This window comes from Sus scrofa, chromosome 10 (assembly GCF_054392235.1).
Source record: "Sus scrofa isolate SSC_HxYL_T2T_F1_AM1 chromosome 10, Sscrofa_HxYL_maternal_Yorkshire_Landrace_v2.0, whole genome shotgun sequence".
In the NCBI taxonomy this organism is placed as follows: domain Eukaryota; kingdom Metazoa; phylum Chordata; class Mammalia; order Artiodactyla; family Suidae; genus Sus; species Sus scrofa.
The window spans coordinates 57,853,170-57,870,126 of NC_139392.1; the positions used below are offsets into that span (position 1 = coordinate 57,853,170).

At 43.2% G+C, this 16,957-nt stretch overlaps 1 protein-coding gene across 6 annotated transcripts in view; it reads left to right on the forward strand.

Moving 5' to 3' along the window:
• The window catches only part of FRMD3 (FERM domain containing 3), a 407,701-nt gene that overhangs the window by 1,169 nt on the left and 389,575 nt on the right, over nt 1-16,957 (forward strand). For 3 of the 6 annotated variants that reach the window (XM_021064660.2, XM_021064663.2, XM_084979807.1), the window contains exon 3: nt 1,022-1,155. The exons of the other annotated variants lie outside the window; for them this stretch is intronic. In XM_021064660.2, coding sequence (XP_020920319.1) covers nt 1,096-1,155 — 60 coding nt within the window. In that variant the 5' untranslated portion in view covers nt 1,022-1,095. The remainder of the gene's footprint in view (nt 1-1,021; nt 1,156-16,957) is intronic. 6 annotated transcript variants of the gene reach the window in all.

Here is a 16,957-nt window from a genome sequence, read left to right on the forward strand (position 1 = left end):
ATAGTTAGCAGAGGAGTTCCCTTCGTGGCTCAGTGGAAAGGAACCTGACTAGCATCCATGAGGACGCAGGTTTGATCCCTGGTCTCATTCAGTGGGTTAAGGATCCAGCGTTGCTGTGAGGTGTGGTGTAGGTCGCTGACTCGGCTTGGATCTGGCTTGCTGTGGCTGTGATGTAGGCCAGCCACTGTAGTTCTGATTCGACCCCCGAGCCTGGGAACCTCCACATGCCAGGGCCCTTAAAAAGAAGAAGGAAAAAAAAAGAATAGTTAGTTTGCGTGAGATGTCCCTCCCAAGATATGTCCAAGAACCTCAGATTTCTGCACTAGTCAGGATGATGGCAAGAAACAGCAAACTCAAGTTGTGTCGTTTGATGAGGGTTCAACAAAGGGACTATTTACAAAGATGCAAGTAGAGTCAGTTTAAGTGATGTCCTAGTCTTATTAAGTGAAGGGAAGTGTGAGGGAGTGATGGAAGGAAGCCTTTATTGTGCCAGGGTGGGAGGGGGTGGGGGAGAGAGAGAGAGCCTTATGCATAGAGACATCCCAAGTGAAATGTCCGGAAGAGAGAAAGACACCCATTGTTCACCCAGTGGGGAGGAAATCAGGAGAACAAATGACCTCCCCTCCTCTTCTCTTGCCCTCTGATCTCCTGCTAATGACCAAACCCCATTGGCCAGTCAGTCCCAACTGGAAGGCGGAGAGCTAGGGAGTCTGTTGAGTCTGAGTCAATCCCACCCCACCCCCTGGCCCCAGGGCACAAATCAGGGAAGAGAAGATTGACAAATGTGTTTCATGGGGCAAAGGAAAGACATCTAGCAGTTTGTTCTCCAGTCAGTGAATGAATCCTCCTGTGCTTGCTCCCAGGACAACAGAACTCAGAGGTGCACTTAAGAGCTGAATCTCACCTTTTTGGCTTCTGAGAATGCCACCTGCTGGTCCTGATTGTCTCAGTGTTTCTAGGCTATTGGGCAACCCTGAAGCCCAACACTGGTCTGATATTAGGTCCTGTCTGTCTACTGCAGGAACTGCTATACTAGCTGAGAAACATGATGCCCCGGGAGCCTGAAAAGACCCTCAGGGAGACACTGCTTCCTGCATGTGTAACTGTAGTGACCCAAGTCCCCAGATCACCCCCAGACTGAGGACAGCCTGCACTGTAAGTCTTGTCCAGTAATGGGGGCCATAGAAAGGCTCATATGCAGCTGCCCATTCCAGGGGTTAGACGGTGGGGGGTTGGGGGGAGCATCTTCTCTTAATGCACACAAGCGCTTCCCTGGGGAGCAAAACAGTTACCAGGATGGCTGTGTAGGACAGACATTCCCATGAAAGTGGCCTCACATCTGGTATGTCTCATTAAGAAGAGGTTACATCTGAACCTCTTTCCTTCTAGGTGGGTCCTTGATCTTGGTTTAATTTTACAGATTTTTTTGGGGGAGGCTGTAGATGTGGCATGTGTAAGTTCTCAGGCTAGAGGCTGAATGGGAGCTCCAGTTGCTGGCCTGCAACACAGCCACAGCCACACCGGATCTGAGCTGAATCTACAACCTACACTGCAGCCCACGGCAACGCCAGATCCTTAACCCCCTGAATGAGGCTAGGGATTGAACCCGTGTCCTCATGGATATTAGTCGGCTTTATTTCCACTGAGCCACAAAGGAACTTTGATCTTGGTTTAATTTTTTGAATTCAAGTAGATGCATGGGGGAGCTCCACAGGTCTTAACCAAGCCCCAAAGTAGCCTATTATCATCCATCTGGACATAATGGTTATGTACTTGCTTCACATCCTCATACCTAGAAAGGGTCACTCGAATGGCCCAGAACAAAGTTTGCACAAAGGCACAATGATTTTTTTGTTACCTTCAAAATTCAGAAAGAGCACTTGACAAAATTCAGCATCTTCTCATGATCAAAATACTCAACTAATTAGGAACCCAGAATCCTCAACCTGATACAAAGCATCTGTGGAAGCCCACAGCAAGTATTCTACTTAGTGGTGAAAGACTGAATGTTTCCCCTGGGAGCAGGAACAAGCAAGGATGTCTGTTCTTACCACTTTCCAACATTCTGCTGGAGGTTCTAACCAGGGCAATTAAACAGGAAAGAGAAATAAAGGCATCCGTGAGTTCTCATGGTGGCTCAGTGGGTTAAGAACCTGGCTAGTATCCATGAGGATGCAGGTTCGATCCCTGGCCTCACTCAGTGGGTTAAGGATCTGGCATTGCTGCAAGCTGCAGTAAAGGTTACAGATGCAGCTCAGATCTGGCATTGCTGTTGCTGTGGCTCTGATTTGACCCCTAGCCCGGGAACTTCCACATGCTGTGGGTGTGGCCCTAAAAAGAAAAAAAAGAAAGGCATCCACAATCGAAAGGAGTAAGTAAAGTTATATTTCTAGATGACATGATCTGTAGATAAGAAATTCTAAGGCATTACGGTGACCCTATTAGAGCAAATAAATGATCCAGCAAGGTTGCAGTCTACAAGATCAACATACAATTGTATTTCTACATACCAACAATTAACAATCTGAAAATGAAATTAGGAAGAAAAATTCCAGGAGTGCCTGCTGTGGCATAGCAGAAACAAATCCAACTAGTATCCATGAGGATGTGGGTTTGATCCCTGGCCTTGCTCAGTGGGTTAAGGATCCGGCGTTGCCATGAGCTGTGGTGTAGGTTGCAGACGCTGAGTTGCTGTGGCTGTGGTATAGGCTGGCAACTGTCGCTCTGATTCGACCCCTGGCCTGGGAACTTCCACATGCCGTGGGTGTGGCCCTAAAAAGCAAAAAAGTAAAATTTCATTTACAGTAGCATCAAAAAGAACAAAATAATTCGGAGAAAATTTAATAAAAGAAGTACAGAATGTGCACTCTAAAGATGTGTATGTGGAATATAAGGAATTGAAGACATTCTTCATTCTCCACTGAGAGAAATGTAAATTAATTATCACTACTCTCGGAAGATAGTTTGGCATGATAGAGTAAAACCGAATAGGCATTTATTCTGCAATTCTGCAGTCTTATTCCTAAGTCAATACTCCAGGACATATGTACACAAATGTTTGTGTTTATAAGAAGTTGTGTTCATAATGACTCCACAGTGGAAACAACCTGGATTCCATGGTGCTGAGATGGTTTAGTGAACTATTGCAAAGTCAAACAATGAAACACTGTATAGTCAATCATATGAATGAGTCACAGCTCCAAAAGCATATCACAAGCATAATGCTGATTAGAAGAGTTAAACTTCTGTAATTCCCATTTACAGAAAGTTTAAAAACAAGAAAGTTAAGCAATACATTTATGGTCTAAGGCTATATGAACATATTATAAAACTCTACCCAAAAGCAAGAGAATGATTAGCATAAAATTCAAGATGGAGGTGTCAGAAGAGACACAGAATGTCTCCTGGTGAACTGGCAATATTATACTATTCTATTATTATAAAATAATATTATTATATTCAGTTAATGTATAATTATTAACTGAAATATTGGATGGTGTGATGGTTAATTTTATGTGTCAGCTTGACTGGGCTAAGAGTTGCCCAGAGAGCTTGCATAACATGAATGTTTTTGTGGGGGTGTTTGCAGAAGAGATTAGTATTTTAATTGATAGACTGAGTGAAGCAGATGGGCATCACCCAATCCTTTGAGGGCCTGAATAGAACTAAAAGGCAGAGGAAGGGTGAAGTTGCTCTTTCTTGAGCTGAGACATTTGTCTTCTCCTCCCCTTGGACATGGGCTCTTGGTTCTTGGGCCTCTGGACTTGGACTGCTGCTATGCCACTGGCTTTCCTAGTCCTCCAGCTTGCAGACAGATTGTGGTAGAAGATCTCAGCCTCTATGCTTGCATGAGCCAATTAGTCATTATAAATCTCCTTCTATATATCTTTGTATTTCCTATTGGTTCAGTTTCTTTGGAAACCCTGACAAATACAGATACACAGGTGTTTATTTTTTTCTTTGAACTGTACATATGCATTTTATATACTTCTAGATGTATGATATATCATGCATGCACACAGTTGGGATCTTTCCTACCTGATTTACAAGTCCTGGCAGCAGCGAGGGACTCAGGAAAGTGAGCCGGCAAAGCAAGAATGAGTAATGTGTGATATGCTAAGAATCAAAATTGATCTTGACTTTCAGCTCCTCCAGCTTGATTTACTCCTTAACCCACTGCTAGTGTTTCTGCTGACACTGCACCTGACGGTAACCATCTCTGACACCAGTGATGTGGCACAGTACTCTACTGGTATTAATTTGTGAATTCTTGCCACCAGATAAGAATTACATTTCAGTTTAAAAAAATTAAATTCACTTTAAAACAAAACAAAAATACCTTTCTGCTTTTTTTTCCTTCTATTTTTTTTTTCTTTCTTTTTTAGGGCCGCACCTGTGGCATATGGAGGTTTTCAGGCTAGGGGTCCAATTGGAGCTGTAGCCACCAGCCTACACCACAGCCACAGCCACAGCCATGTCTGCAACCTACACCACAGCTCACAGCAACCCGACCCACTGATTGAGGCCAGGGATCAAAACTGCGTCCTCACGGATGCCAGTCAGGTTCTTTGACCACTGAGCCATGGCGGGAACTCCTTTTTTCCCCCCCTCCTGCTTATTTTTTATCTTCTCTATCTCTTCTGTCTCCACTATCAATGGCCGGTTGATTTAAACAATACTTTAAATGGTGTCATACATTACCTATTTAACTTCCTTCTTCCCCTCCCTCCTTCCTGTCTCTTTCTTTTCTTTCCCTTCCTTCCCCCCTCGCTTCCTCCCTCCTTTCCTTCCTTCCTTCTCTTTCTTTTTGCTTTTGGCCATCCCCAGGTATATGAAATTTCCGGGCCAGGGGTCAGGTCTGAGCCACAGTTTTGACCTACGCTGCAACGCTGGATCCTTTAACCCTTTAAATCTCTGTCTTAGTGCTGCAGAGATGCTACCGATGCAGAGATGCTGCTGATCTTTTGCCATGATGGAAACTCCTCTTTCCTTCTTCCTTCCTTCTTTTTCTTTCTTTCTTTCTTTCTTTCTTTCTTTCTTTCTTTCTTTCTTTCTTTCTTTCTTTCTTTCTTTCTTTCTTTCTTTCTTTCTTTCCTTCTTTCTTTCTTTCTTTTCTTTCTTCCTTCCTTCCTTCCTTCCTTTCTTTCTTTCTTTTTTTCTTTCTTTCTTCCTTCCTTTCTTTCTTTCTTTCTTTCTTTCTTTCTTTCTTTCTTTCTCTCTCTCTCTCTCTCTCTCTCTCTCTCTCTCTCTCTCTCTCTATTTCTTTCTTTCTTTCCTTTCTCTCTCTCTCTTTTTCTCTCCCCCTCTCTCCTTCCCTTCCCCTTCCTTCCTTCTTTCTTTCCTCCCCCTCCCTTCCCCTCCCTCTCTTCCTTCCTTTCTCTTTTTCTTTCCACACTCCACAAACATTTTCCTATTTTTGATCAAAACAGTAATGATAATTTTTACAAGTATAAATTCTTTAGACAACTAAATTTCTCCTCCAAATTCTCTTTGAATGGACGATAATGTTATACTGCGTAACACTTATAAAAGTAGCTTCTTTATCCTCTTGAAGAAATGTTAGTCGACTGCTCTTGGGTTAATTCAGAGTATGACTGTCTTTCAAAACTTTTGCTCGTTGTGGAATACATTTTCTAAATTTTCCTTCCAGCCTTCTTTTAAATGAATGGAATTTGCTGAGTTGCTCGTTATTTGGCTCCTCTCTCTTACTCTTTCTCATTTCTTCTCTATAATAAATTCTTAGTTACCCTGAAAGGGTGGAAGTATGTGGTTTCAGTTTAACCAAACTTCCTCCCTGATGGAGAATCATGGTTAGTGTCACCAGGAAATTTGAACACAGCTAAACCTTCAACAGTATTAGGAGGCTGTCTGCAATTACAGCTTCTTACTGAAGATTCAGAAAACATGTCAGGATATTTCAGTGCCCTGGGTCATCATTACAAATATCAGTGATTGTCCCATAGGGTATTAGTTACTTATTTCTGCCTTGCAAATTACCCTCCAAACTTAGCAGCTCTGAAACAACAAATATTTATTACTTTACAGTTTCTGAGAGCCAGGAATCTGAGAATGGCCTTTGAGGTGTCTGTGGGGCTGCATTTTCATCTGAAAGCTTGACTGGGGAAGTTCTGCCTCCATGCTCACTCAGAGGTAGCGGGTTCTTACCTGATGTTGGGCAGAGACCTCAGTTCTTTGCTATGTCTGTCTCTCCGAAGGCTACCTGAGCATCTTCACAACATAGTAGCTGGTTTCTTCCAGAGTGAGTAATGAGAGAGAGAGAGGGAGATATCAATGAAAGCCACAACACTGGAGTTCCCATTGTGGCTCAGTGGGTTAGAAACCCGACTAGTATCCATGAGGATGCAGGTTCTATCCCTGGCCTCACTCAGTGGGTTAAGGACCTGGCATTGCTGTGAGTTGTGGTGTAGGTCACAGATGCCACTTGAATCCTGTGTTGCTGTGGCTGTGGTGTAGGCCAGCAGCTGCAGCTCTGATTTGACCCCTAGCCCAGGAACTTCTATATGCCACAGGAGCAGCCTTAAAAATAATTTAAAAAAATTGTATATAAAAGAAAGCCACAATCTTTTGTAACCTAATCTTGGAAGTGACACTCCTTCACTTCTGGAACAGTGTGGGAGGAGCCTACACACAGGTGACTATCAGGAGGTGGGGATTGCTGGGGGCCTTCTTAGGGGTTGGCTACCATAGACAGAATCTATAATGGAATAATTTTCTCTTTTTTTAAGAAAAATATTCAGTCCTGATAAAAACATATTCATAAAAGTTACCATCTTAGAGTTCCCATCTTGGCTCAGCGGTTAATGAATCTGACTAGCATCCATGAGGACACAGGTTTGATCCCTGGCCTCGATTGGTGGGTTAAGGATCCGGTGTTGCCGTGAGCTGTGGTGTAGGTTGCAGACATGGCTTGGATCCTGTATTGCTGTGGCTGTGGTGTAGGCCAACAGCTACATCTCTGATTCAACCCCTAGCCTGGGAATCTCCATATGCTGTGGGTGTGGCCCTAAAAAGCAAAAAAAACAAAAAAAAAGTGACCATCCTAACCATTTTGAAGCATGCAGTTCAGTAGTGATAAGTATATTCACATGATTGTGCATCAGGTCTCCAGAACTTTTTCACCTTGCAAAATGGAGTAAATTTTCATAGTTGTATTTCTTATGAACCGAATGTTAGTGGATGGCATTATGCTATTTGTGGTGCTCTGTTTGGGTTTAGCTACTTGTTCTTTCTACCCATCTGTAGTATGTGGCCTTGTTCTTCCCATGCTATACCCATACCTGTTGCTTTTGCCATCAGCCCCCTTCTCCCTTTAGAGCTGCGTATAGTTTTCTGTTCCTTGGTCTCAGCTTTGGCCACGTGACTGACTGGCTGATGGAATGTGGGCACAAGGGACTATGTGCATATCTCGAGACTAGGCCTTAAGAAGCATCACATTGTTGTTCTGTTTGTCCTCTTAGGCTTCTGGCATTACTTTGTTGTCCTCTGAGTCAGAGCCCTAGACTAGAGTTGACACATAGAGCCCTTGACACATAGAGTTGACTTGAGCCCAGCCCACTCTGAAGAGACGCCCTTGGCTGGACCTACCACTTAAAGCTAAGCCACTCAGTGGAGCTTAGTCTGGGCCAGCCAAGTGCCAATCAACGTGCAGACACATGGCCTGCAGACACATGGGAGGACTGAGCAGAGATTGGCAGGGCTGCTCTAGCCTGTGAGGAAATAACCCTGAATGTTGTATGCCACTGATATTTTGTGGTTTTTGTTACAAAACCTTATTGTAACAGATAATGAACATTCTGCCCTCTTCCCCTCTGGCTCTGCACCAGTGAGTTCCTAAACACCCATACACTCACACACATCACATTGTTTTTCCCTCTGCCCGATCATGGTCACCTGTCTGCCGTTTGAGACCGGCAGGGTCTGGAAGTAGTCTATTCACTGAGAATGGGCAGGAAAAGAATAACAGTTTCTCATAATTACAGATGTGAAAAGTACCTCAGGAGAGTTTCTGGGAGTTCCTGTTGTGGTTCAGCAGATTAAGAACCCAACTAGTATCCATGAGGATGTGGGTTCAATCCCTGGGTTAAGGATCTGGCATTGCCGTGAGCTGTGGTGTAGGCTGGCAGCTGCAACTCTGATGTGATCCCTAGCCTGGGAACCTCTACATGCCACAGGTGTAGCCATAAAAAGAGAAAAAGAGAGAGAGAGAGTTTCTACTCCACACAGGATTTCTGGAAAGCAGCTGATTCTGCCATGAGTGTTTACCTTCCCTTTGGGGATAGAGTCACACTCTGCTCATGTTCTGGGCACGATGGGGTGTTCTCATTAACTATGGGGTGGTGTGTGATTGACCACGATAGATTCAACATGGATGGATTCATCATGGCTAGCCATAATATTTGCTTTATGTGTTGACTCTTAATTTATTTCTCTCACTTCAAAGGATCCTTTATAACCATGTCCATAGCCTTTGTCTGTCCTCCTGCAGACCCTCCCCAGTCCTTCTCAAACATTGGTGTCTTGAGAAGGTGTGTCCCTAAACATATTTCACCTTTGCTATGTCTCATGTTCATGGCACCTGGCACACTGTTGAGTTCACAGTGGTTGTCCAAATGGCAGTGATCTTATATAGTGTCTTTAAAGGGAAGTGCTCAATAAAAACTTGAATACATAAATGTATTGGCTAGATAGAATGAAAAAATGGAATCACTTTTCTGGCCTCAGTTTTCTCACCTGTGAAATCAAGGATGGCAGAACAGTAAAGTAGGTGATTCCTGAGGCTCCTTTTCAGCCTCAGCCTATATGGCACTTGTGTGACACAAGGGTGGGGAACTGGCAATTGGCCTGACCCCTGAAATCCCACCTCCTGAGGAGCAGGAGAGGGAGAGGCTCCCCATGGGTCAGATGCAGGACACAGCACTTTCACATGCTGTCTCCTTTACTTTTCATAATGACCATGTTTTCTTTCTTTCTTTCTTTTTTATTTTGGCCACGCCCATGGCATAGGGAAGCTCCTGGGCCAGGGATTGAACCTGAGCTACAGCAGTGACAATGCTGGATCCTTAACCTCCTGTACCACAAGAGAACTGCTCATAATGACGTTGTGAGATTGGGATTTACCAGATGAGAAAATGACACAGCAGGAACTAGTTAATAAATGATGAAGCAGGAACTTGAAAAAAAGTTTGCCCGAGTCCAAAGTCCAAAATCCTTTCAATTTTAACCATAGCATCATGTGACTCGACATGATATATACCAGGACCTTGGTTTCAGTGGTGTCTTATTACACATTTGAGATGGAAAAATCCTAAGCTCACTTGTATTTACAGTATACACCTTATTATTTTTTCAAAAATATGATTAAATACATTTGGAACGAGGAATTCCCATCGAGGCTCAGTGGGTTAAGAACCTGACCAGTATCCATGAGGATGCAGGTTCAATCCCTGGCCTTGCTCAGTGGGTTAAGGGTCTAGCATTGCTGTGAGCTGTGGTAGGTCGGTCATAGATGTGGCTCAGATCTCATGTTGCTGTGGCTGTGGTGTAGGCCAGAAGCAGCAACTGTGATTCATCCCCTAGCCTGGGAACTTCCATATGCCATGGTGCAGCCCTTAAAAAAAAAAAAAAAAAGACGAATAAATACATTCTGAATGAGAAATATTTATGCAAGTGCAAGATTCTAATGTTAACAGAGATTTTATATTCAACACAACTGAAGTTATGGAGGAAATGCATGTGCCCAGCTCTTAGGAGAAGTATGTTTTCTGCAATGGCTCAGGTTTGATCCATAGTCTGGGAACTTCTGGATGCTGCAAGTGCAGCCACCAACAACAACAAAAAATTAAAAATAGAACCACTGTATGATCCAACAATCCCACTTCTTGCTATATATCCAAAGTAAAGGAAAACAGGGTATTGAAAAGACATCTGCACTTGCATGTTTATTTCAGCATTATTTGCAGTAGGTATGATGTGGAAACAATTTAAGTGTCCAACCATGGACTGTGGCTAAAGAAGATGTAATAAATGCGTGCACATATCCGTGTGCCTGCGTGCGCGCACACACACACACACACACAAACACACACACAGAGGAATATTATTTAGCCATGAAAAAGAAGGAAATCCTACCATTTGGGGCAACATGAATCTTGAGGGCATTATGCTAAGTGAAATAAATCAGACACAGAAAGACAAATAGTGTATGATATCACTTGTATGAGAGATCTAAAAAAGCCATACTCATTGCCAAGATAAACAATCTTAAGTGTCTGTCAACTGATAAATGAGTAAAGATGAAAGGTGGTTGGGCTCGGGGGTGGAATTGGAAAGATGTTAAAGGGTATAAACTTGAAGATAAGTTCTGGAGACCTAATTCACATCATAGTGATGTATAATATATATATATATTAATATATATGTATAATATGGTACCCACAACACTGTATTATAAACTTCACAGTTGCTAAGAGACTGGCTCTTAATTATTCCCACCACAAAAAGGAATTGATAGTTAAGTGATGTGCTAAGGTGTTAGCTAAAGCTGTTGTGGTTGTCATATTGCAATATATAAATGTATCAGATCAACAGGTTGTAAAATTACATTTACACAGTATATCAATTATATCTCAGTTGAAAAAAGAAGAAATCAGGTCTCGGGTTAGAGAGGTTCATTTCAGTGCAAGTTGAGCTAACAGGTGGAGTGGGAGGTTAGGGTGGGGAGCATCCTGTGCACTGGGCACTCAGGTACCATGCCATTCACTGTGTTACCGGAAGGACCTATACTTTCTTTTCCTTTCTCATTATTTTCAACCCTTGTATTTTTTTTTTTTTTTTTCTTTTCTTTTTTTTGGCCACCAGGAGGCATATGGAGTTTCCGGGCCAGAGATCAGATCCAAGCGGCAGTTGTGATCTGCCCTGAAGCTGTGGCAATGCTGGATCCTCTAACCCACTGTCTCGGGCCAGGGGTCGAACCTGCATCCTGGCACTGCAGAGATGCCACTGATCCCATTGCACTACAGTGGGCACTCCTCAACTCTTGCATATTATAAACTTGAAGTATAGGTGACTTACAGTATTATATTAGCTTTAGGTGTACAATGTAGTGATTCAAAATTTTTATAGATTATACTCCATACAAAGTTGTTATAAAATATTAGCTATATTCCCTTGCTGAACCTTATATCCTTGTACCTTGTTTTATTTTACACCTAGTAGTTTGTACCTTTTAATCCACTTCACCTGTATCACCCCTCCCCCAGCCATCTCCCCTCTGGTAGCCACTAGTTTGTTCTCTGTATCTGTGAGTCTGTTTCTGTTTTGTTATATTCATTTGTTAGCTTTATTTTTTAGATTGATTCTACATGTAAGAGAAACACATGCAGTATTCATTTCTTGCATTTTTAGTTGCATTTAGATCACTTTCTGTCTGTGATGACTGACGTTAAAGAATAGCCAGCCAGTTCTGAATTTTGCCAATAGCATATACTCTTTCTCTTCAGTATATACTTTACATCTCTCTCTTTTCATATATTTAGGGAAAGTCTGACTGTACACAGGCTACTGAGTTGTCAGAGAAAGTAGAATCATAGACATCTTTGCTAGAAGGGCCTTACAAATCATCTTATCAAAAACCTCATGAGGAAACTGAGTCTCAGGGAAGTGAAGTGACTTGAGTTAACAGCAGAACTGAGATCTGAACCCTATCTCCTGCTACCATGTCCTGAGCTTCTGCTATACCAGGTTCTTCCCCTGATACATATTTAAGGCATTTAGGGAAGTCAGAACAGGCTCATTTGGCCAAAGGCTGAAGGAATCAGGCTGTATCCTGAGAAAGCATACTGTGGATAATTGAGAATGCTGAAAGTGTGATATGGGAGTTCCCATTGGGGCTCAGCAGTAGTGAACCTGACTAGTATCCATGAGGATGCAGATTTGATCCCTGGCCTTGCTCAGTGGGTTAAGAATCTGGTATTGCTGTGAACTGTGGTGTAGGTCACAGATGAGGCTCGGATCCCACGCTGCTGTGGCTCTGGCGTAGGCCAGTGGCTACAGATTTGATTCAACTCCTAGCCTGGGAACCTCCATGTGCTGCAGGTGTGGCCCTAAAATGACAAAATACAAAAAAAAAAAAAAAAAAAAAAAAAAAGTGGTTTTTGCCCTCAAGGACTTTGCAGACTGGTGGAGAAGGCATGCCTTATGCAAATAACACACACCATAAGTATCTTCCCTCATATGAAGGAAGGTAATGGGGCGCCTTAACAGAGGGACCTAATTTGGGTTGAGGGTGGAGTAGGAAAAGCCTCTATCAAAAAGTGACATTTTTAGCAAGACTTTAAGGGGAAGGGTTGTTATCTAGGCAAAGAGTAGAAAGAAGAGGATCCTAGAGAGAAATAGGATCAAGCTCAAAGACCCAGGGGCATGTGCAGGGTTCCATTGCTGCTGCCCTGACGGGTCACTCTGACCTGAACACGACAAGTTAGTTTAGCAGTGGACTGTCAGTGGTGGTGATGGAGAAGCCTGGCAGCAAGATTTTTGCTGTGGGACCCCATCTCCAGACCATAGTTGATTGGTCCAGAGATGGACATGTGATCCACACTGAGCCAATCAGATTTTTCTTTCCTGGGAATTTGGAATCTGGAACTGAACTTGGAAGATACCCAGGCCAGTGGATGAATGGCAGGGCTCTAGAGCAGAAGGCCTCCCGTTTAGGATGCTTGAGCTATCCTGGTACTGGCCCATCTCAAAGCCTAAAGGTTCATCTTTTCCATGGACTCTATGTGTTCTCCCAGAGTCTTTCTCTACAGGTTTAGATCAGGTTCATTAACTAGTATAGAGACTAGAACAACAGTGGCTTACCTAAGGAAGAGTTTTCTGTCTTTTCTCACGTGGATGACATTTGGAAGTTGCCAGTGTGGGCTAGTGTGGAAGTTCCCGTGGTCACCAGGTCATATAATAAAAAGTGAGATAATAAATGCAAATTTAGCCCAGAGTTTGGTACATGGTAAGTGCTCAATAACTGTTGGAGATCATGGCCATTATTACCAACTCCCCCTATGACAGCCTGACCCTTGTTTGTAAATTTTGGGGCTTCTAAGTACTCTATGTTGGGTCATGTTCTTTTCTCTTTCCACCTCCTCCCCACCCCACAGAGCCATGCCTTTCTTTCTGTCTGTCTTTCTTTTCCTTCCTTCCTTCCTTCCTTCCTTCCTTCCTTCCTTCCTCCGTCCATCCCTCCATCTCTCTCTCTTTCTTTCTTTCTTTCCTTTTTTTGTCTTTTGTCTTTTTAGGGCCGTACCTGCCGCATATGGAGGTTCCCAGGCAAGGGGTTGAATCGGATCTGTACCTGCTGGCCTACACCACAGCTACAGCAACGCAGGATCTGAGCTGCATCTGCGACCTACACCACACCTCATGGCAACTCCAGATCCTTAACCCACTACTCGAGGCCAGGGATCAAACCTGCATCCTCACTAATACTAGTCGGGTTTGTTAACCACTGAGCCACGATGGGAACTCCAAGCCATGCCTTTCTATACACAGAAACACAGATCCCCAGTATCCTTTCCCATCTCCATCCTGGTCCTCTGGTCTAAGCTGCCTAGTCTCTCCCTGAATTGCTCCTATTGCTTATCCAACTTCTGCTCTTGAGTCACCCTGCACCTCCCCACCCCCAAATCCATTGCACATCTGACATTCAGAGCATCTTTTAGAATTAGATTAACCCTCTTGAGCTCAAGACCCTTCAGTGAGGACATCATCACACTTAGAATGAAATCCAAGCGCTTTTGCATTCCCTACAACATCCTGTGTCACCTGCTCCTTCCCAGCTCTCTGACCTCTTCCTGGGAATCTCCTTCTTTGTCACCAGGTACTCACTGTAGTTATATCCCTGTAACTGGTCAAGTGTGTCCCCCTGGGCCTTTGCGCTTGCGGCTCCCTCTGACACTGCACCCCTCCCCCGACTCCCCCTAACTCCCACGTACTCCTCAGATCCCAGCTCACATGGGCTTTCTTCTTTTGCGCTGCATCAGGAAAGTCTTCTCGGATGCCCTGGCGTCATCTCTCTCCATCATCAAATCCACTCTCTTGCTCCATAGTACTTGTCACAATTTTTGTTTTGTTTTGCTTTTTGGCCATGCTCATGGCATGTTGAAGTTTCCAGGCCAAGGATCAAACCCACCACACAGCAGTGACCAAAGCCGCTGCAGTGACAACACCAGATCCTTAATCCACAGCACCACAAGAGAACTCCCAGAGTGGGGCTATTTTAAAAGTCTTTTAAAAGAGTTATCCATATTCTTCTTTGATATTATATCAAAACTTGAGAAGTGGTAGTTTCTTACAGTCTAGTTGCAGTGTGGACTCTGAAACTATGTGAGTGAACTCTTTATTGTCTGTTATATTACAACCCCTTCATCTGCCTTGCACTTTTTTTTTTTTTTTTTTTTTTTTTTTTTTTTTTTTTTTGTCTTTTGTCTTTTTTGTTGTTGTTGTTGCTATTTCTTGGGCCGCTCCCGCGGCATATGGAGGTTCCCAGGCTAGGGGTTGAATCGGAGCTGTAGCCACCGGCCTATGCCAGAGCCACAGCAACGCAGGATCCGAGCCGCGTCTGCAACCTACACCACAGCTCACGGCAACGCCGGATTGTTAACCCACTGAACATAGGGCAGGGATCGAACCCGCAACCTCATGGTTCCTAGTCAGATTCGTTAACCACTGCGCCACGACGGGAACTCCTGCCTTGCACCTTAAATGGATCTTTCACCCATCCAGTGCTTTTGTAACATCATGCATTGGTCATTAGGAAAATATAGCGTCACAGGTGTGAATCACCAGATGTTGGCATGCTTCGCTCTACAATATATTTTAAATATCATGTTTATAATGTCACCATCGATCTCATCAGAAAAGTCTTTAAGTCTTGGGAAACTGTCAAGCTTCCAGGGGACCCCAGGGTTCTGTCGACCTCACTTTGAGAACTTTCGGTTTTTTTCATTCTTTACCTTTCTTTTTAAATCTGAGTGTAATGCTTTTTAATTTTTAGCTTTTTAATTAAAGTATAATTGATTTACAGTGTTCTGCCAATTTCTGCTGCACAGCAAGGTGACTTGGTCATACACACACACTCCTTTTTCTGTATTATATCTTCTATTATGTTCTATTCCAAGAGACTGGACATAGTTCCCTGTGCTGTACAGTAAGACCTCATTGCTTATCCATTCTAAATGTAATAGTTTGCACCTACTGACCCCAAACTCCTAGTCCATCCCACTCTATCCACCTTCCCCCTCCTGTTTTAAGAGTTGTTTGTCAACTGTGGACTGAGACGGTTGGCTTCTGTTTCTATTACCTTTTTCTAAACAAAGAATATAAGGTTTGTGATTTTGCTTCCACATTTACTACTCTTGTCTCTGTGACTGTGGGAGCCATTTCTGTACCCTTAGCATCTTGTGCTCTACCCGGTGTATAGCAGGTGCTCAGAATATATCTGTCAAGTGAAGGACTGGGAAGGATTGAAGAAAGGAAGAGGGGGGAGGAAAGGGGAAAAGGGAGCTTACCTCTGGTAACTCACTGGCAGGGACTGGCTTGGATTTCAAGTAAAGCCCGACCTCTAGTGGAACTGGTTTGTTGGACGAACTGGACTGAGAGTTGCAAAGATGCAAGCAGAAAGCAATTCTATTATTTCTCACCTTGACCCCCACCTGAAGGGCATTCTGTCAGCTTGATTTTCTCTGCCCCTGTATGAAATTCTGGTCATATCTCATAGCATTGCTTTTCCTCATGTCGTCAACATTTTCCTACTAAAGGGTTTAATTCCTGGGTTTGTGAGTCCATAAAATTGATTTATATTGGGTTAATTAGGCCTGGAGAAGTGATTCTGAGGCAAACTCACAATAGGTAACAGGTGTATATTGTGTCTATAAATTTCTGTTGGAAGTGTTAGTTTCTATTTTCTTTTTAATTGAGATATCATTGACATATAAATTGTTTAAGGTGTACATTTATATATTGCAATATGATTATGAACACAGTGTTAGCTAACACCTCATTCATGTCATGTGCTTATAATTATTATTATTATTTTTATTTTTGGCCTCACCTATGGCATGTAGAAGTTCCCAGTCCAGGGATCGAATCTGAGCCATAGCTGCCACCTACACCACAGGTGTGGCAATGCCAGATCCTTATCCCACGGCATGGTGGGAACTCCTATTATTTCTTACTTTTTGTGGTAGTGGGAGCAAATAAGATGTAGTCATTTAAGATCTAGTCTAGCAGCTTTGAAGTTTACACTCCAGTATTGTTGTCTATAATCACTATATTGGGCATTGGATCACCAGGACTTAGTTATATTGAGTAGTTGCAAGTTTGTGCCTTTAGAGAGCCTTTAGAGAACATCTCTCCAATTTCTCCATGCGTTAGTTTCATATTAAAATATGAGACGCGGAGTTCCAATTATGGTGCAGTGGAAATGAATCCGACTAGGAACCATGAGATTGTGGGGTTCGATCCCTGGCCCTGCTCAGTGGGTTAAGGATCTGTGGTGTAGATCACAGACCTGGCTTGGATCTGACATTGCTGTGGCTGTGGCATAGGCCAGCAGCTGTAGCTCTGATTAGACCCTTAACCTGAGAACCTCCATATGCCATGGGTGCAGCCCTTTAAAGCAAAAACAAAAATAAAAGCAAAAACAAAACAAAAAAACAGAGACTGATGTATAGGTCGCAGAGCTAATTTATGTATTCATGATTTACAGTTCAACTCACTCCTTTCAGGTTCCAAAAACTTGAGAAAACAAATTATCAATCAGAAGAGTACTTGGTGGGTATGGATTCAGAGTGGAATGGGCTTAGCAGGTATTCACCACAAGCCATGAAGAGTCTAATGATCCACAGTCCTAACTCTCTCCTGTTCATTATTTCCTGTCCCAGGAGTC